At 50.4% G+C, this 20,142-nt stretch overlaps 1 protein-coding gene across 2 annotated transcripts in view; it reads right to left on the bottom strand.

The window, feature by feature from the left end:
* The window catches only part of PWP2 (PWP2 small subunit processome component), a 129,886-nt gene that overhangs the window by 11,654 nt on the left and 98,090 nt on the right, over positions 1–20,142 (bottom strand). For both annotated transcript variants that reach the window (XM_085620791.1, XM_085620790.1), the window contains exons 18-19: positions 12,703–12,921; positions 9,572–9,722 (exon numbers count right to left, since the gene is read on the bottom strand). In XM_085620791.1, coding sequence (XP_085476917.1) covers positions 9,572–9,722; positions 12,703–12,921 — 370 coding nt within the window. The remainder of the gene's footprint in view (positions 1–9,571; positions 9,723–12,702; positions 12,922–20,142) is intronic.

The following is a 20,142-nucleotide window of genomic DNA, read 5'->3' as shown; positions in this document are numbered from 1 at the left end:
CTGAGCTGGGTGGGTACCGAGTAAAGGGGTGTCCGAGGGTGGTATAGACAAGGGTGCCGTGCCCACCAAGGAGAAGCCTAAGCTGGGTGGGTACCGAGTAAAGGGGTGTTGGAGGCTGGTATAGACTAGGGTGCCGTGCCCACCAAGGAGAAGCCTGAGCTGGGTGGGTACCGAGTAAAGGGGCGTCCGAGGGTGGTATGGACAAGGGTGCCGTGCCCACCAAGGAGAAGCCTGAGCTGGGTGGGTACCGAGTAAAGGGGCGTCCGAGGGAGGTATAGACAAGGGTGCCGTGCCCACCAAGGAGAAGCCTGAGCTGGGTGGGTACCGAGTAAAGGGGCGTTGGAGGGTGGTATAGACTGGGGTGCCGTGCCCACCAAGGAGAAGCCTGAGCTGGGTGGGTACCGAGTAAAGGGGCGTCCGAGGGTGGTATAGATAAGGGTGCCGTGCCCACCAAGGAGAAGCCTGAGCTGGGTGGGTACCGAGTAAAGGGGCGTTGGAGGGTGGTATAGACAAGGGTGCCGTGCCCAGCAAGGGGCAGCCTGAGCTGGGTGGCTACCGAGTAAAAGGGCATTCGAGGGTGGTATAGACAAGGTTGCCGTGCCCACCAAGGAGAAGCCTGAGCTGGGTGGGTACCGAGTAAAGGGCGTCCGAGGGTGGTATGGACAAGGGTGCCGTGCCCACCAAGGAGAAGCCTGAGCTGGGTGGGTACCGAGTAAAAGGGCGTTCGAGGGTGGTATAGACAAGGGTGCCGTGCCCACCAAGGAGCATCCAGAGCTGGGTGGGTACCGAGTAAAAGGGCATTCGAGGGTGGTATAGACAAGGGTGCCATGCCCACCAAGGAGAAGCCTGAGCTGGGTGGTTACCGAGTAAAGGGGCGTCCGAGGGTGGTATAGACAAGGGTGCCGTGCCCACCAAGGAGAAGCCTAAGCTGGGTGGGTACCAAGTAAAGGGGCGTTGGAGGCTGGTATAGACTAGGGTGCCGTGCCCACCAAGGAGAAGCCTGAGCTGGGTGGGTACCGAGTAAAGGGGCGTCCGAGGGTGGTATAGACAAGGGTGCCGTGCCCACCAAGGAGAAGCCTGAGCTGGGTGGGTACCGAGTAAAGGGGCGTCCGAGGGTGGTATAGACAAGGGTGCCGTGCCCACCAAGGAGAAGCCTGAGCTGGGTGGGTACCGAGTAAAGGGGCATTGGAGGGTGGTATAGACTGGGGTGCCGTGCCCACCAAGGAGAAGCCTGAGCTGGGTGGGTACCGAGTAAAGGGGCATCCGAGGGTGGTATAGACAAGGGTGCCTTGCCCACCAAGGAGAAGCCTGAGCTGGGTGGGTACCGAGTAAAGGGGCGTTGGAGGGTGGTATAGACAAGGGTGCCGTGCCCACCAAGGGGCAGCCTGAGCTGGGTGGCTACCGAGTAAAAGGGCATTCGAGGGTGGTATAGACAAGGTTGCCTTGCCCACCAAGGAGAAGCCTGAGCTGGGTGGGTACCGAGTAAAGGGCGTCCGAGGGTGGTATGGACAAGGGTGCCGTGCCCACCAAGGAGAAGCCTGAGCTGGGTGGGTACCGAGTAAAAGGGCGTTCGAGGGTGGTATAGACAAGGGTGCCGTGCCCACCAAGGAGCATCCAGAGCTGGGTGGGTACCGAGTAAAAGGGCATTCGAGGGTGGTATAGACAAGGGTGCCGTGCCCACCAAGGAGAAGCCTGAGCTGGGTGGGTACCGAGTAAAGGGGCGTCCGAGGGTGGTATAGACAAGGGTGCCGTGCCCACCAAGGAGAAGCCTAAGCTGGGTGGGTACCGAGTAAAGGGGCGTTGGAGGCTGGTATAGACTAGGGTGCCGTGCCCACCAAGGAGAAGCCTGAGCTGGGTGGGTACCGAGTAAAGGGGCGTCCGAGGGTGGTATAGACAAGGGTGCCGTGCCCACCAAGGAGAAGCCTGAGCTGGGTGGGTACCGAGTAAAGGGGCGTCCGAGGGCGGTATAGACAAGGGTGCCGTGCCCACCAAGGAGAAGCCTGAGCTGGGTGGGTAACGAGTAAAGGGGCGTCCGAGGGTGGTATAGACTGGGGTGCCGTGCCCACCAAGGAGAAGCCTGAGCTCGGTGGGTACCGAGTAAAGGGGCGTCCGAGGGTGGTATAGACAAGGGTGCCGTGCCCACCAAGGAGAAGCCTGAGCTGGGTGGGTACCGAGTAAAGGTGCGTTGGAGGGTGGTATAGACAAGGGTGCCGTGCCCACCAAGGGGCAGCCTGAGCTGGGTGGCTACCGAGTAAAAGGGCATTCGAGGGTGGTATAGACAAGGTTGCCGTGCCCACCAAGGAGAAGCCTGAGCTGGGTGGGTACCGAGTAAAGGGCGTCCGAGGGTGGTATGGACAAGGGTGCCGTGCCCACCAAGGAGAAGCCTGAGCTGGGTGGGTACCGAGTAAAAGGGCGTTCGAGGGTGGTATAGACAAGGGTGCCGTGCCCACCAAGGAGCATCCAGAGCTGGGTGGGTACCGAGTAAAAGGGCATTCGAGGGTGGTATAGACAAGGGTGCCATGCCCACCAAGGAGAAGCCTGAGCTGGGTGGTTACCGAGTAAAGGGGCGTCCGAGGGTGGTATAGACAAGGGTGCCGTGCCCACCAAGGAGAAGCCTAAGCTGGGTGGGTACCAAGTAAAGGGGCGTCCGAGGGTGGTATAGATAAGGGTGCCGTGCCCACCAAGGAGAAGCCTGAGCTGGGTGGGTACCGAGTAAAGGGGCGTTGGAGGGTGGTATAGACAAGGGTGCCGTGCCCAGCAAGGGGCAGCCTGAGCTGGGTGGCTACCGAGTAAAAGGGCATTCGAGGGTGGTATAGACAAGGTTGCCGTGCCCACCAAGGAGAAGCCTGAGCTGGGTGGGTACCGAGTAAAGGGCGTTCGAGGGTGGTATGGACAAGGGTGCCGTGCCCACCAAGGAGAAGCCTGAGCTGGGTGGGTACCGAGTAAAAGGGCGTTCGAGGGTGGTATAGACAAGGGTGCCGTGCCCACCAAGGAGCATCCAGAGCTGGGTGGGTACCGAGTAAAAGGGCATTCGAGGGTGGTATAGACAAGGGTGCCATGCCCACCAAGGAGAAGCCTGAGCTGGGTGGTTACCGAGTAAAGGGGCGTCCGAGGGTGGTATAGACAAGGGTGCCGTGCCCACCAAGGAGAAGCCTAAGCTGGGTGGGTACCAAGTAAAGGGGCGTTGGAGGCTGGTATAGACTAGGGTGCCGTGCCCACCAAGGAGAAGCCTGAGCTGGGTGGGTACCGAGTAAAGGGGCGTCCGAGGGTGGTATAGACAAGGGTGCCGTGCCCACCAAGGAGAAGCCTGAGCTGGGTGGGTACCGAGTAAAGGGGCGTCCGAGGGTGGTATAGACAAGGGTGCCGTGCCCACCAAGGAGAAGCCTGAGCTGGGTGGGTACCGAGTAAAGGGGCATTGGAGGGTGGTATAGACTGGGGTGCCGTGCCCACCAAGGAGAAGCCTGAGCTGGGTGGGTACCGAGTAAAGGGGCATCCGAGGGTGGTATAGACAAGGGTGCCGTGCCCACCAAGGAGAAGCCTGAGCTGGGTGGGTACCGAGTAAAGGGGCGTTGGAGGGTGGTATAGACAAGGGTGCCGTGCCCACCAAGGGGCAGCCTGAGCTGGGTGGCTACCGAGTAAAAGGGCATTCGAGGGTGGTATAGACAAGGTTGCCTTGCCCACCAAGGAGAAGCCTGAGCTGGGTGGGTACCGAGTAAAGGGCGTCCGAGGGTGGTATGGACAAGGGTGCCGTGCCCACCAAGGAGAAGCCTGAGCTGGGTGGGTACCGAGTAAAAGGGCGTTCGAGGGTGGTATAGACAAGGGTGCCGTGCCCACCAAGGAGCATCCAGAGCTGGGTGGGTACCGAGTAAAAGGGCATTCGAGGGTGGTATAGACAAGGGTGCCGTGCCCACCAAGGAGAAGCCTGAGCTGGGTGGGTACCGAGTAAAGGGGCGTCCGAGGGTGGTATAGACAAGGGTGCCGTGCCCACCAAGGAGAAGCCTAAGCTGGGTGGGTACCGAGTAAAGGGGCGTTGGAGGCTGGTATAGACTAGGGTGCCGTGCCCACCAAGGAGAAGCCTGAGCTGGGTGGGTACCGAGTAAAGGGGCGTCCGAGGGTGGTATAGACAAGGGTGCCGTGCCCACCAAGGAGAAGCCTGAGCTGGGTGGGTACCGAGTAAAGGGGCGTCCGAGGGCGGTATAGACAAGGGTGCCGTGCCCACCAAGGAGAAGCCTGAGCTGGGTGGGTAACGAGTAAAGGGGTGTCCGAGGGTGGTATAGACTGGGGTGCCGTGCCCACCAAGGAGAAGCCTGAGCTCGGTGGGTACCGAGTAAAGGGGCGTCCGAGGGTGGTATAGACAAGGGTGCCGTGCCCACCAAGGAGAAGCCTGAGCTGGGTGGGTACCGAGTAAAGGTGCGTTGGAGGGTGGTATAGACAAGGGTGCCGTGCCCACCAAGGGGCAGCCTGAGCTGGGTGGCTACCGAGTAAAAGGGCATTCGAGGGTGGTATAGACAAGGTTGCCGTGCCCACCAAGGAGAAGCCTGAGCTGGGTGGGTACCGAGTAAAGGGCGTCCGAGGGTGGTATGGACAAGGGTGCCGTGCCCACCAAGGAGAAGCCTGAGCTGGGTGGGTACCGAGTAAAGGGCGTCCGAGGGTGGTATGGACAAGGGTGCCGTGCCCACCAAGGGGCAGCCTGAGCTGGGTGGCTACCGAGTAAAAGGGCATTCGAGGGTGGTATAGACAAGGTTGCCGTGCTCACCAAGGAGAAGCCTGAGCTGGGTGGGTAGAGTGTAAAGGGCGTCCGAGGGTGGTATGGACAAGGGTGCCGTGCCCACCAAGGAGCAGCCTGAGCTGGGTGGGTACCGAGTAAAGGGGCGTTGGAGGGTGGTATAGACCGGGCTAAGCAGAGCAGGCTGTAGGAAGCAGTGCCCCCAGGTTAGAGAGTCCGCAGGTGGAAAAGCAGGGAGTGCAGGGAGCCTGGCTGTAGGGTGTTGGGTGTCTGGAGACCCGTAGAATTACCAGATAACGGCGCGCTACTCGAGGAAATGTGAAGTTTCCATTGCAGGACTGTAGGAAGCTGGCTCTTTATGTGCTACAGCAACAATCTGATACACCGTGTAAAGAGTTGTATGGGTTTGCAGTGTGCCCGACTGATAGATCGAGCCAGTGGCTGCTTTAGCATTGGTGGCACCCCATGGAACAATTTGTTTTTGGGCAACTGCCCCCCTTTACATGTTTTTTTAATGTTACCAGTGGATGCTTTAAAAATATGAGGTGTGCAAAAATGGAAGATGTTTCTAAAGTCCTCACGTACGTGAAATATGCGACTTTTTCCAATATTCAACACAAAGATTTCTTATTGCGTTTTAAATGCGCATATTCTTCACATTGAAATTTTTATATACTTTTTCTGCGCTAAAGTGATCAAAAGCGTCTCCTGTGGGTGCTTTGCATCCAATGCATGCACCTGGCGACTTGCTGCATGTGTCTGCCAGACCTGATGATCCGAAGGAGGTGACGCCTCCCCCCTACTGCTGGAAAATGCAGAATTTGATCCCTTTTTAAAAAGAATTACATGGAGGAATTTCTGCCAAACCTCGCCATGCGCTGCCTCGCACGCCCTCCTGCACCACTATTGAAGCATACTCAACATACAAAATACACATTTACATACCGCTTCTAACGCCAATATCTTTTCTTTAACATCTCGCTCAAGCGACAGGATGCATAATGCTGGGACACTGCAATCACAGGACTCACAATCCTGAATGAATGAGCCTTTGATTCTATTGCACACTTACTTGCATCGCTAATACTGCTGGTTGTAGGCACAAGTGCCTCTAGCTCACACATAAGGGACGCATTTATGTATGGAGGACAAGTGTAGGAGCTATATTGTGTCTACAAGGCAATCTGTTGCCTCCAGTTTAATTTGTGTTTTTTTTAAGGCCACACCTGCTGGTAATCTTGAACTCTGACACTGGGACACTGCTATCCAAAACATGTCAAAATAGGCTTAAAAACAGATTGGTTCATTTAACCTTTCGATAAGGTCAAAGTATATGGTGTGGAAATACACCCATGGCATGGAACATTAAATGCCACTTGTGGACTGCAACACGTTATGTGCCAACCACTACAGTGGCAGTGAAAACATGGTTTCAGGCCTATCCTGTGTAGCCTAGCAATTATACATATACGGGGTTAACCTGGTACCCTCAGAATCTGGGCTTATGTTAAATATGTATATCATATGCTAATTCTGTCTGAAAATAATTCTAAGTGAATTATTACTGGAAATTGTAACTGCATTCAATGATGTAGGCGTTGATTTTACGACCCGTTTGGTTATAAATCGTACCCAAGACTGAACGCACTTTTCTTTTTCTTTTTTCGGGTGTATCCCATTTGTGAGAGAATGGAGTTCTGTTGCAGTACCCACCCACTTTTTTCCTGCCTTTTGATGCAACTTTGGCTGTAGAGTAGTGGGTCCCTGCTGTCCAGGCTCCCAGTGTTCTTTGCCTAAACACATGTCCACAATTGGTACTTCTGCTCCCACTGTAAGTCCCTAGTAAGTGGTAGGTTCCTACACCATGTGTCTGTCCTGTGGAAGACCCGACCACAATTTATGCAATGCCAAAGGGGCATAACATTGAGTTAACTGTTTGCTACTGGACATTTAGTTTGCAATACTTTGCCGCAAGCTCATGTGCTTTTGTCATTTAATATTGGTTTGTATTATAGCGTGTCCCGTTCACTGCACTGTCACAGCTCACCTCCAGGCGCACCCTTCTGTGATACATTGACATGGTCTGTTAATGAATATAGATGTATTCTCTACTTGAAAATTAGTGTGCTTTTTTCACCATTCTGACAGGTAGGAAAGGCTGATTTTAAACATTAAATAAATCACCGTTAAGCACACCTTGTGGCTCACAATGTAGGATGTATAATATCGAAGAGTGGAACGTGTGAGAACAGACATTACATGTTCCCTCAGTGATTTCGGCCCAAAACTACTATGCAGCTGGTACATAGGAAAAGTCAAATTATAGATTATACTCTTGAATAAACAACTTTTGCCCTGTTCCGGCTGCAGGGGCAATTTCAGGGAGTTATATTTAATAAAAGCCAATCTAATGGTAAGGTCTGACTTTTATTAAATGTACTGGAAATGTAACTTTTAGAAAGTTACCTTTACCCTGCCAGAAGCTGCCTGGAGGCTAATTTGCATTAGCTCTCCAGCAACTGCTCAGCCTCAACTTAGCCTGAATTAGGTGTGAAAGAGGTTTGAAAACTGCTCTCAGAGCAGATACAATGGACTAGGAATGGGGAGGCGTTATCTTCCCCTGGCAGGTAAACGATCTGTGACGGGTCCTGGGACTTTACTTTAAAATAGACTGTCCTGTCACAGGCAAATGTTAGGGGTCACTTGGGAAGCCCCATCGTTTCACCTTTAGTCAAGCAGGCACCAAACCAAGTGGAAATAAAGCTACCCCCAGAGCCAGTTTTGAGTGATCACAGAGGAGGGGACTGGTCATTACCCTGGCCACACCTCTGGATGGGCACACAGGCTCTGCACAAGGGGAGAAGGGTTTTCCCATCTTGTATTTTGAGGAGGAGGGGCTTGGTGGGATTGTTTTCAGTAAGGCAAATGGGATATACTGAAAAAGTGGGTAGCGTTGCCCTTAGAAACATTTACTCCACTGGCTGTAAAGTGCCCAGGAGGTACCCCCACCCACAAACTGGTGCCTGGCATAAATATGGCACCCCAAGGTACCAATCTCAGAATACTTTCTGGACCTACGGAAGACCAGTAGAGGACTGAACTGGAGGCCTGTTACCGGAGAGGAGTTTTGAAGAACAGCACCCGCTCACTCTTGTATCACAGACAGAGACGTGCACTTCAAGAGGCAGTTTACTGACATCCTGTGAAGCTACAGGAACAAAAGAAGCCTTTTCTTGGGAGTAGTCCAGTCGCAACCAGACCTGGACTGGCCTTTGCTGTTGGCCGCTGCCTGACCTTTTGATAGTCTACAAATGCTCTCGCCCGAGGGCTTTTGAAGCGTACTCCTGTGGTGTTTGGGCACCAGGAGAACATTTGAAAATTACGGATTAAAAATAAATATGTCCTCTGGAGCGTCAGGGGAACCGGCTGGACTGAGTATAAAACTGGCAATTCCACGATGTCAACCTGAATTTAACCATTATCTCAGTCAAGGCTCCTAGCACCTTAGAAAACGCAAGTGCATGGTCACTTAAAATATGTTCAGAAAAAATAAAAATAAAATCGCCAATGCTCCAGGACTCCAGGGGGACCAACCAACTTCAAGTATCCGGCCTTCGGTTCTACGGCAGCAGCTACAAGTCCAGCAGGAGCACATTTAGCAAGGATTTTTTTTTCTTCCCAAAAAGTGACAGTCTCTTTCTGTGTTAGGATTTAGAAACTTTTATGAAATCTTTACTTCCAGACTGCAACTGATCCACTTGCTGTATCTGACCAGGGCTCCATCGTGGTCGGCCTGAAATCGTGCCTAGGTCCCGATCTATCACTTCCATAGACCATCATTGGCGCTATTTCACTTAACTCTTTAGAATTTCATATCTCTAGTTCTTCGGATTTGATTTTGCATATTTTGTCTTTTTATCCGGAATGGTTTTTCCTTTATTTTAACATTGCTCATGAAATCTTTTTGCGTTTCTACTTTTTCTACTCTGTATGCATGGCTTAAATACTTTGGATAATACCTTGGATTCTAGCCAGACTGCTTATTTAATTTGAGGGACATCTAGCAGTTTGTGGCCTTGTCCTTAGAGGAGGACACTGGTCCATCCCATATAATAATACACTTTCCTACACAATCAATGCATCTGGTGCCAGTTCCCCTTAGTGTCTGGCACATTCTACAGCTTAGTAATGCCCTTCTAATGAGAAGGCAGAGTTCCTAGTAGATGCAACTCCATTCCCAGACGCTAGTTCATTGATGCGGCATCTGCAGGGTCAGGGATTTATGCATTTCATATCCAGCTCACAGGAACACATCACCTTTTCCTTAACATGTGCTGTTGTTGCCCAAGCGCAGTCAGTAAGAACTTCAACCTCCCTAGGTATGTCTGTCTTATGATAGCAATGGAAATGCTAATTTATTCTAATACATTCCAACCTCTCCCAGAAGCTCTCCAAATCTGATGCAATAAAATCAGCCCTTGCATATGTTAACAACACTGCTGAGATCTCCAGGAATTACAAGGTCGCCAACATTTGTGAATTTATCTGGAGGAAAGTGGATTATTATTTGGGGAGCACAAGAGTCCAACTCAAAGGGAACCTTCCTTCCTCGTGTTCCTAGTTTTGCTGCTACGGTGCTCCACTCTAGATGAACAGTTTCCCTCCACTGCACGTTCCACAATTCCTACAACCCTTAACATACAACCGCGCCCTAATTGTCCTCCCTGCCATAAAACGTGCATTAACCTTTTAAGCACCACCATGTCACTCTACCACAGAAGATATTCTGTAAAGGAAGTCTGTTACACTTGTTTTGTGCAAAGCAAAAAAGAACATGGAACATACCTGGTCTTCAGAGACTGTCCGTGTTGCATGAGCAGCCGTTGAGCCCATGTGAGATAAAACTCTAGGTGGGCAGAGGTTTCGAAGGCAAATGGCAGAAACTGCAGCAATTTCTCTACGTACACCTCAGGTAGGGAGGTTCCAATAACATAAACTGCAGGGACAGAAGAAGAGTACAGAGGGACAGTGAGGAAAGAGGTTAAAACTAGAGACCACTTAACGAAGTAAGAAGAGGCGACACAAGAAGAGTACTGAGGGACAGCATGGAAAGAGGTTAAAACTAGAGACCACTTAACGAAGGAAGAAGAGGCGACACAAGAAGAGTACAGCGGGACAGTGAGGAAAGAGGTTAAAACTAGAGACTAACTTAACGATGGAAGAAGAGGCGACACAAGAAGGGTACTGAGGGACAGCAAGGAAAGAGGTTAAAACTAGAGACCACTTAACGAAGGAAGAAGAGGCTAAAAACAAGAGTTCACTGACGGCCCACGGTAGTGAAGATTAAACGAGGAGCTCAAGAAGGTATTGTAGTTCTATAGATTTAAACAGGAGATCACAGAGGGATCATAGCAGTGTAGATTAGAAAAGGAGATCAAAGAGGGATCACATTATGATGGATTAAAACAGGAGATCATGGAGGGATTGCAGGAGTGTAGATTAAAACAGGAGATCACAGAAATGTAGACTAAAAGAGGAGATCAAGAAGGTAACAAAGTAGTATGGATTAAAATAGAAAATCACGGAGGGATTATAGCAGTGTAGATTAAAACAAGAGACCACAGAGGGATCACAGTACTATGGATCAAAACAGGAGATCATGGAGGGATGTCAAGACTAGACATTAAAATCAGGAGATCATGGAGGGATGTCAAGACTAGACATTAAAACAGGAGATCATGGAGGGATTGCAGGAGTGCAGATTAAAACAAGAGATCACCGAGTGATCACAGGGGGGTAGATTAATAGAGGAGATCAAGGAGAGATCACAGTACCATGGATTAAAAGAGGAGATCATGGAGGGATTGCAGGAGTGCAGATTAAAACAAGAGATCACTGAGTGATCACAGGGGGGTAGATTAATAGAGGAGATCAAGGAGAGATCACAGTACCATGGATTAAAAGAGGAGATCATGGAGGGATTGCAGGAGTGCAGATTAAAACAAGAGATCACTGAGTGATCACAGGAGTGTAGATTAAAACAGGATATCACTGAGGGCCTGTGGGGGGAAAGGGTCAAAACAGGACACCACTAAGGAACAGGAGGGTGAACGGTGAGCAAAAGGAGATCCCAAGGATGGAAGGTGGTCGAAGCTGAGATCCCAGAGATGGAAGGTGTCAGACTGAGATGCCAGAAATGGAAGGTGTCAGACTGAGATCCCAGGAATGGAAGGTGTCAGACTGAGATCCCAGGAGTGGAAGGTGTCAGACTGAGATCCCAGGAGTGGAAGGTGTCAGACTGAGATCCCAGGAGTGGATGGTGTCAGACTGAGATCCCAGGAGTGGATGGTGTCAGACTGAGATCCCAGGAGTGGAAGGTGTCAGAAACTGAGATCCCAGGAATGGAAGGTGTCACGAACTGAGATCCCAGGAATGGAAGGTGTCAGAAACTGAGATCCCAGGAATGGAAGGTGTCAGAAACTGGGATCCCAGGGATGGAAGGTGTCAGAAACTGGGATCCCAGGGATGGAAGGGGTCAGAAACTGGGATCCCAGGGATGGAAGGGGTCAGAAACTGGGATCCCAGGGATGGAAGGGGCCAGAAACTGGGATTCCAGGGATGGAAGGGGCCAGAAACTGAGATCCCAGGGATGGAAGGTGCCAGAAACTGAGATCCCAGGGATGGAAGGGTTCAGAAACTGGGATCCCAGGGATGGAAGGTGCCAGAAACTGAGATCCCAGGGATGGAAGGTGCCAGAAACTGAGATCCCAGGGATGGAAGGTGCCAGAAACTGAGATCCCACGGACGGAAGGTGTCAGAAACTGAGATCCCAGGGATGGAAGGTGTCAGAAACTGAGATCCCAGGGATGGAAGGTGTCAGAAACTGAGATCCCAGGGACGGAAGGTGTCAGAAACTGAGATCCCAGGGATGGAAGGTGTCAGAAACTGAGATCCCAGGGACGGAAGGTGTCAGAAACTGAGATCCCAGGGACGGAAGGTGTCAGAAACTGACAACCCTAGGATGAAAATTGTTGGAAACTGAGGACCCTGGGATGGAAGGTGTTAGAAACGGAGATCCCAGTGATGGAACGTGTTAGAAACTGAGATCCCAGGGGTGGAAGGTGCTAGAAACGGAGATCCCAGGGATGGAAGGTGCTAGAAACTGGGATCACTGATGGATGGAAGGTGTTAGAAACTGAGATCACAAGGATGGAAGAGGGAATATGTGTGATCCCTGAAAGAAGGCAGGCTCACAGTTTAAAAAGCATAGATCTCATAGTTTTAGATGCAAATGATTTAGATAAGGAGATTATTACAACATTCTAAGTTTCATACATATATGCGCAGATTTTAAATCAACCCAACAAACCAGCTCCTTCTAGGAGGTCCTCTAGTTTTGTGTCGCAAGGATTTGCTTTTAGACCCGGATCACATCTGAGTATTCTGGCATGCTCTCCTGTTCTGCATTCCGGTACTCCCCGACTCCCCTCTTCTCCACCCCTTCCATTCTCCCCATTGAGCAGGCTATGGGAGTAGAGCAGCTTCCAATTGGGCTCACAAGCAGCAACTGCTGCCCCCAATCTAAACCGTGGTAGCTAAAATTTAATTTTGCCTAGGGTCGCAAAGATCTTTGCTTCAACCCTAGCCTCTATACCCTAAGCTTCCCCGCTTAACCATCCTTCCCATCCCCGAAGAGGTAGGTGGGCTCTGTCCTATTTTGGTCTAATCGTAGATGCCAGCTCTCATTGCTAAATACAACTTCCAGTATTTCATGGATTCATTTTTTCCTCTTCCCTGGACAGCTCTGTTGTGTTACATTCCGGTGCCCGATGCTTATTTGCACTCTTAGGCATAAGCGCCAGTATATTACAGGCCAGTTTCTGCCACAGTACTATTTGCCTGCATCTCTTCAGAGTCTCGCCCATCCCCTGCCTGGATTGGGCCTAGTCGGACACATTCTCGAATTGCCCGCTTACTCTCTGCACTGGGAACGCTCTCCAAGACCTCACGGATCAAGGCCTTCTCATTCAGGCGGAAGGCCATGACTATGGCTGCTGTGTACTCCTTCTGGCGTAGTGTCCGGCGCACGCTGCTGGGTGTGATGTCCAGGTCCAACTCGAAGGGGTCAAACACCAGGCCGGAGTCCAGGGAGTAAATAAGGAGGCCTTCTGTGGTGGTTGCAGCCCAGCTCCTGCCTGCAAAAAACAATGGTGAATAAATCAACATCAGGGTCAAGTTATTATCTCAAAGCTGATGGAGAAGTAAGCGTTTTGCCTGCATTTATTTATGTATGTATTTTTTATGGTGTGTTTATAAGCACTTCAGCACCAATGCAGTACAATGGTCATACAAATGATAGCAGGGAATGTAAGGAAATGACTTTTTGTATGGTCACCCCCAAAGCTTTGGACGGATGCTGCTGGTTTTTCAACTCAGAGAGCGCAGAGGCCTGCCAACCAGACCTCAGTGTCAGTGCCCCAATCCTTAAATGTGTGTGTTTGACTGGCTTGAACCCAATTAGCATAAGCTTACTTGTAAGTCCCTAGCATACGATACCCAGGGGATCCAGGGCATGTAAGTTAGCGGGTCACCACATGGACAGTAACACTGGTTGTGCCACCCTCGGTGTGACAAAGGCAAAACAGGACTCCCAGTCTGATACTGAAGGCTGGTAGGGCAGTTTCTAAAATGCTAACACTACTTTGCCATTTAAAGCAAATGGCAAAACAAGTCCTCTGTGTTTAATATATGTACACCACCCTTAAGGTGGGCCTATGGAGCCCTAATGCATGGTGCTGCATATTAAAAAGCAGAACATGTACTTTTACATGTTCCAACAGTAACAACCCAAAATTGTTTTTACTTTGGAAAAGGCTAGTGGCTCCATTGGTGAGAGACGACTTACAGACTGACACCTCAGCCCTGTTATCTTCTGACTGGGAATACTGAAGTCCGTAGTGTACAGTATCAAACAACTCATTACATGAAGCCCAAACTAATGCCCAAGTTGGAATTAATGTAACTTGTTTGACAAAGATGCCACTTTGTTGACCAAAGTCTCCTGTGCATGTTTATGGTTGAACAGGGGGTCTGTACCCAAGACAGCTTTCTGCCCTCTTAGGGAGACAACTCCTAGGAAAGGACACAACAGAAGTCTACATTTGGGAACAGTTGTCCTCTCCCTGGCAAGAAGCCACATGGGCGTTCGCCCAAATGGAGAGCATCAACGGAGAAGCCGCCTTTAAAGGGCAAATGGGAAAACACTTGGGAGACGGGCAGCTCTAGTTTTTAGGCAGACAGGCTGGCATTGGGGACAGAGAGTGAAAGCCAGGTGTTAAACCGTTTTTTCAGGGGAGTGTAGTCCCCTTGGTGGCAACAGAGCTGGACTAGGAAGCTCTTCTCACCAAGAGAGGGGTTCTGCCATGATGGAACTGGGCAGAACAGACTTTTGGGATAGCCAGATACCAATCTCCACAGAAAGAGGTCATCCGGAGGGCTGGAATCTGGTAGCTCATTGGCTAGTGACTTCCCCGGAGGGCATTTTCTGGGCATAAAAGGTTCATCTCTGGCACCCAGAAGTCAGATCTCATTGGATCAAAATAGGACTGCCTTGCTGCACCAAGGAGTCGGCGAAGAGAAGCTGCACTGACCAGGACTGCACCTGGTGACTAGAAAAGGAAAGGGGCTGTGCCTGTTGTGTCCTGCTCGTGGAGAAGTTTACTTCGGAGCCCAAGTGTAGCAAGAGACCCCAAGGGTCAGTTGGCTGACCTCCTGTTCACAGCACAGGGGCGCAACAGCTAAAGAAGCCTGCTTGGGGTCGTTGCTAGCTCAGATCACCAGACTGCTGCTCCTCGCCACCATGTAGCACTAGGGACAAGGACACAATGCTCAAACGTAGCCCCCAAATCTGCTGGATCGGGGAGGATCATCTGAGTTCAGCTTGGGTGCCCCAAAGGCAAGTTACTGCCAAAAGTAGGGAACTGCTGTACCGGGCAACTGGTTGCCATGTGGTGGCTGGACTTCTGCTAAACTCAAGAAGACTTCGAGGGACATCGACCCCTGTGGCCAGGATCGCCTCCCCAAGCCCGTTGACCAAGGAGTATCCCCAAGAAGACCCCCCATCAACTGCACAGCATCTTCATCATCCTTGAGAATCTTCAACATCCTGTATCCCTTGCACCAGGACCGCTCCACAGAAGTCAAAGACCAGGGGCCACTGACACAGGAACTGGACTGGAGATTGCTTTTCTTAAGGTAGCTGTTTCTTCGGACCTTGCTGGTCCCCCTGACTGGCTCCCTGCCGGGGCTGGGTGCCTAAAATAACTAAGTAACCACATGGATACTTACTCATGAAAAAGATTCTAAGTGCTAATTTACGCCTAACGCCTGACTGCTCACAGCCACAGCTACCCGGGGTTGAGCTGAAGGTTTAACAAATGAAACCTGACAAGTCCTAAAGGAGTTGGATGCTGCATTACACAATGAGGTCGCACAACCACACTATACAACACACCCCAATGTTTCACAGGGACATGAACCTGATTGTGAGGAGGACAGACTATCAAGTGGGACAAGAGAGGAAAGTGACTGCAGTCTATCTGCACCAGGCGGGGGTTGCACCATTAAATGTGTCTGTGCTGCACTCCTAGGCATAAGCTCCAGTATAGGATTGGTCAATTCCTGCCACTGTCCTATTTGCCTGTATCTCTTCAAAGCAAAAGACACACAATTGATGGACGGAATGCAGAACAAATCAAAACATTCACCCCCAGTCAAGAGATCTGGGTTAAATCCATCATTCTTTTGCTCACCACGCCACCCCAGTTTAGATCTGGCCATATGCAAATCAGTCTTGACCCTGTGCCACATGGGAACAGTCCAGCCCGAACTGCCAAACCAGGTCCTCCCTGGACCGGAAACAAGCATCCTAGGACCTATTTCGGGGTTTCACCCCTCTTCAGCCAGGATAGCTTGATTCCAGTGGCACAGTGAGCCCAGGACCCATGTATGGGCATACCTGGCGCACTTAGGGCGAGAAAGAAATTATGTCACACACTCAAAGACTGAACTCTGACCAATTTGTTTGTATAAAAATATTATTTAGTTGTATTTTATTTCTAGAACCAAGCCAGCCCTGGTGCAGGTAAGTAAAATAATACTTTGCAAAAACAATACAGTTGAATGCAGTTGTATGTACTTGTTTTGTATACAGGTAGGTCAATTATTTAGAAACAGTGGACATTACTTTTTAGTTACTTTACAGGTACCGTATGATTACTTTTCTAACTCAGTGTGATAATCCTAGATTTCACACTGGGACATTTCCTAGATAAAAGGTAAGTAAAACAGTTTTCCTCAAAACACAGGTTACCATACAAAAGACCCTATACACTGAAGATTTTCAGAGGAAAACGGTCAATGCAATCCTATTGAGGAAAACAGGGTTCTCGTTTTGCAGGTAAGTAAATTGTCTTGAGGGGTGAGTTTCTGGGGTGAGAACAAGGGTTCCCCAAGGGTCAAGGAAGCACTCTCAATGCACCCTCAGCAGCACTAGGGTGGCCAGGTGCAAGGTGCTGAGGCACAATGTAATCCAATGAGGGATATGGGGCCTCCGGTTGGTGGCTGCTCATGAGCAGGCCACAAGGTTGAGGAAGCAAAGCTCCTGGACTTAAGCACACGGCAAAGGGGGATCAGAGTTAGTATACAAGGTGCATGCACAGTGGCACAGGGGCGGCCGGGTGCAGGGTGCTGGTTTGGCGTTGGGTGTCCGGTTTTCAATGGGAGTTGCTGGTTTTGGAATTTGGCTGCAGGCTCAGTCCAGGAAGTCTTCAGGGAGGAACTAACAGCTGGGCAGGTAAGTTGGAGGGCTCGGGGACATAGGTGCACCTTAGGTCCTCTTCTCCAGGGCTCAGGGCAGCCGGATGCAGGGGTGCCTTTAGAGGCCAGATTTGACCTTACAGGGCCGCTCGCGGTTGGGGAGGACTCCATGCAGAGGCTGCAGGCGACGTCGGGGAGTCCTGGAAGGGTAAACCTATGGTGAACTCTGATTCTTGAGCAATGGGGGGACCTTGCTGGGACAGGTGGGCCACTCTGACTCGGGCTTTGGGGGTCGGGTGCAGTGGTGGTTCCAGGTGTCGGGTTTCTTTGTCCTCAGGAGGCACAGAGTCTTTCTTTGGTGATTCTTTTGAACAGAGCTGCTATTCACAGGAGATCCGTCTTTGTTGAAGGCAGTCAGTCCTCCGAGGGGTTGTGGAGGTCGTTGGCTGCAGGACAAGGCGACTTTTGGTGCAGGATCTCTGGAAACTGCAGACGGGGCGGTAGGGCTGGGGCCAAGTCAGTTCTTCTCTGCAGCCTCCACTGCTGGGCGTCTTCTTTCGTCCTTCTTCTTCATAGGTTGCGGGAATCTGTCTTCTTGGTTCAGGACTGATCCCCCTAAATTCTGTATTTAGAGGGTGTTTTATGGGTTTCGAGGTCGGTAGACAATGGGCTACTGACCTTAGGGTGATTACACGTGAGGGAGTGGGCAGAATCCCCAACACTGATTGGAGAGTGCCAGCCATCTGCAAGATGACGGGCACTGAAGAGTGGCCTTCACCTCACCTCCACACCTGAGGGGTGGGGTTGGCAGGGGTGGGTACACCTTCTCGGCTGTTCACATTTTTCCCACCTGCCTTTCCGCCGAAAAGGAGTGGAGACAGGAAGGGGGCCTGCTCCTGATAGCAGGAGAGGCTGGGGATCGCATTACAAAGGCTGCCAGGCCTTCGAAGCTCCCCTGCCACAGATGTCTCTTCCTGACCGGGGGGAGGTGTGACACCTCTGCCCAGGAAAGGCTTTGTTTCTGGGCCCAAGGAGCAAAGGCTCCCACCCTAGGGGTTCAGAAACATGTCTCGTGGTGACAGGCTGGTGTGTTCTAGTCAGGGAACACCCTAGTCAGAGGCTGGTCGTTTTTCAGGGCGCATCTCCAAGATGCCCTCTGAGTGCTTTGTAGAATAAATCCCACACTGGCATCAGTGTGGGTTTATTATGCTGAGAGGTTTGCTACCAAACTACCGAGATCTCAGTAAAGCTATTATGGTGCTGTGGAGTTGGTAATGAGAAACTCCCAGACCATATACTCTTTTGTGGCTTTACTGCACTTACAATATCTAAGAATGGACTTCGACACTGTAGGGGTACAGTACGCATGCAACTGTACCCTCACCAGTGGTATAGTGCACCCAGCTAGAGGGGTGTCTTACCTATACCATAGGCAGTGAGTTGTAGGCACTGCACACAGGGATATGTGTCATGTCGACTCTTCACTTTTCTCTGCACCAAAACACGCAGCCTGCAATGACAGTGTGTGTGTTTAAGGTACAGGACCTTTAAGGGTAGCTCAACAGGTGCTGGAGCCCTTAGAGGCCTTCCCTTGTCACAGTGACATTGGCACCCGTGGTACCTTTTATAAGGGACTTAGATGTAACCAGAAAGGTGTCAATTGGGGGTACAAAGGTACAGTTTGTGGAAAGAACACAGGCCCTGGGAGCCTTATCGGCAGGGACCCAGGGCACATGAAGTAAAAGTGCATCAGAAATCTGGCAAATAGGGTGTGTGTGGGGGATGGGGGGTGTGGGGGAGTTACTGCAACAGAAACCCCGCTTCTTACAAGTAGAAAAAACTTTATCACACCACCTGAGAACAATGTGAAGGGCAGGCCAAACAGAAACTGATAGCATTGAGTAAACCGCCTTAGTGATCAAAAGATAAGCTTTTAAACCTCTTGGAAAGCCGAAGTCCTGTCCAAACATAAATCGAATTCCAGGGTGCAGTTCGCGCCACGTTAAGAGATAAAGTACTTAGACCACCTCAGCCTCTTCCCTTGAATAAAGGATGTCAGGCCTGAAACATTAGATTTAAAAACAGCCCTTTCTGCGGAGTGACGCCACTTCAGCTTAAAAGCGGTGGTATTATGATCACTAAAACCCAAAGGACGCGCCAGGATATTCTCGTTGGTATCAAACAGATTACGTGAAACAACTATATAATCTACCACCGTCGAGCAGCCCGTCCTACAAAAGTAGTTGGAATTAGACTAAGCACTGGTAGATCAAGAATTTCAAAAGTGCACACCAGGTTGAAATGGAACGTTCATACATGCATTTAAGAGACCCCTGCCCAGTGGGCTCAAACTGAAGTGAGGTGTTAAAGGGGCTCATGCTGTGATTTCAACCCATAGTATTACTGTCTGCGCAAGATTACAGCTCCTTGGTGCCAGACTATGCCTGAATACAGTAATACGGACCTGAAATGGCTTCAGTTAACCTCTACAAAGGGCCTGCCACTGAGCAGTTTCACTTTTCTTTCCTTTTTTTGGTAACTGCCGATCGGTTTGAGCTACAACTCCTTAGGCGTGGATAATAACTGCTGTTGAATTACAATGATTTAAGAAAGATCTCCAATAGGGAGAAGCTAAAGTCCTTCCATTAATATTGCATTAAAAATCTTTTTTTTGTAATTACATTAGCTCTGGAAGCCACTTGCACTGTCAGGCCAGACATAACCTCAGTGAGTGAAGAATTCTATAAGAGTCTGTCCTACAGCACAAAGCCCAAAGCTATGTTCAGATCAGTGACAGCACATTCACTTTACTCCCAGAAGCTTGTATGGAACAGTATTGCACAAGGAATTATACCTTAGTTCTTCTGAGCAGATCAACACTGATCTGTCCAAGGACAAAGAAAGTTGCCTCACTGTGGCAACCTCGCTGTCGGCCACCAGGGATCCTCATGAACAGCAGTAGGAGAGTTAAATCAACCTCGATGGTGGGCAAGTCTAACATTGCCATTGATTCCGTGAGTGGGATCTTGCGTTTAATACTCAATCAGCAGATCAAAGGGCTCAGGCAAGGAGCAGACGCCATCCCGGTCTACAGGCTCTTGTCCAGGTGCTTCTAAAGGCGCACCTTCTGCTGAGGGCATTACCATCCTTCTGACTGGAACAGACTAACACTTCCACTGCTTCCATTTAGGGAACTCCTTTCTTGCTTTTCTCTGCGCACTTCATGCAAGTGCATCTGTTTTCTTGTTCTCCCACAGCTGCGCTACGCTTCCCCACACTCAGGCTCCCCATGTTGCCCCCTCCCCAAAACTCATTCATTGCTTTCGCGGCTGGCTTTTATTTTTGAACCCACACTTTCCCAGTTGCCCCATTGCTCAGTCGACCTTTGTTGCTCACAGCTACTTAGTGCTGTTGAATTGGTACCTAGATTCTCCCTATCTCGCTTGCCCCATTCTTTCTTTTTTTTGCTTTTTTGGAAGTGCATATTGATGCATTGGCAAAAAGCACTGTCAAAGGCAAAAGGTGGCTTGACACTTCTCAAAATCAAGACCTATCAGCTTTGCCAAGTTGAAGTTTGAAGGCTTGGTCACAGAGAAGAG

This window comes from Triturus cristatus, chromosome 8, assembly GCF_964204655.1.
Source record: "Triturus cristatus chromosome 8, aTriCri1.1, whole genome shotgun sequence".
Lineage (NCBI taxonomy): Eukaryota > Metazoa > Chordata > Amphibia > Caudata > Salamandridae > Triturus > Triturus cristatus.
This window is presented reverse-complemented; position numbering and strand designations above follow the sequence as displayed.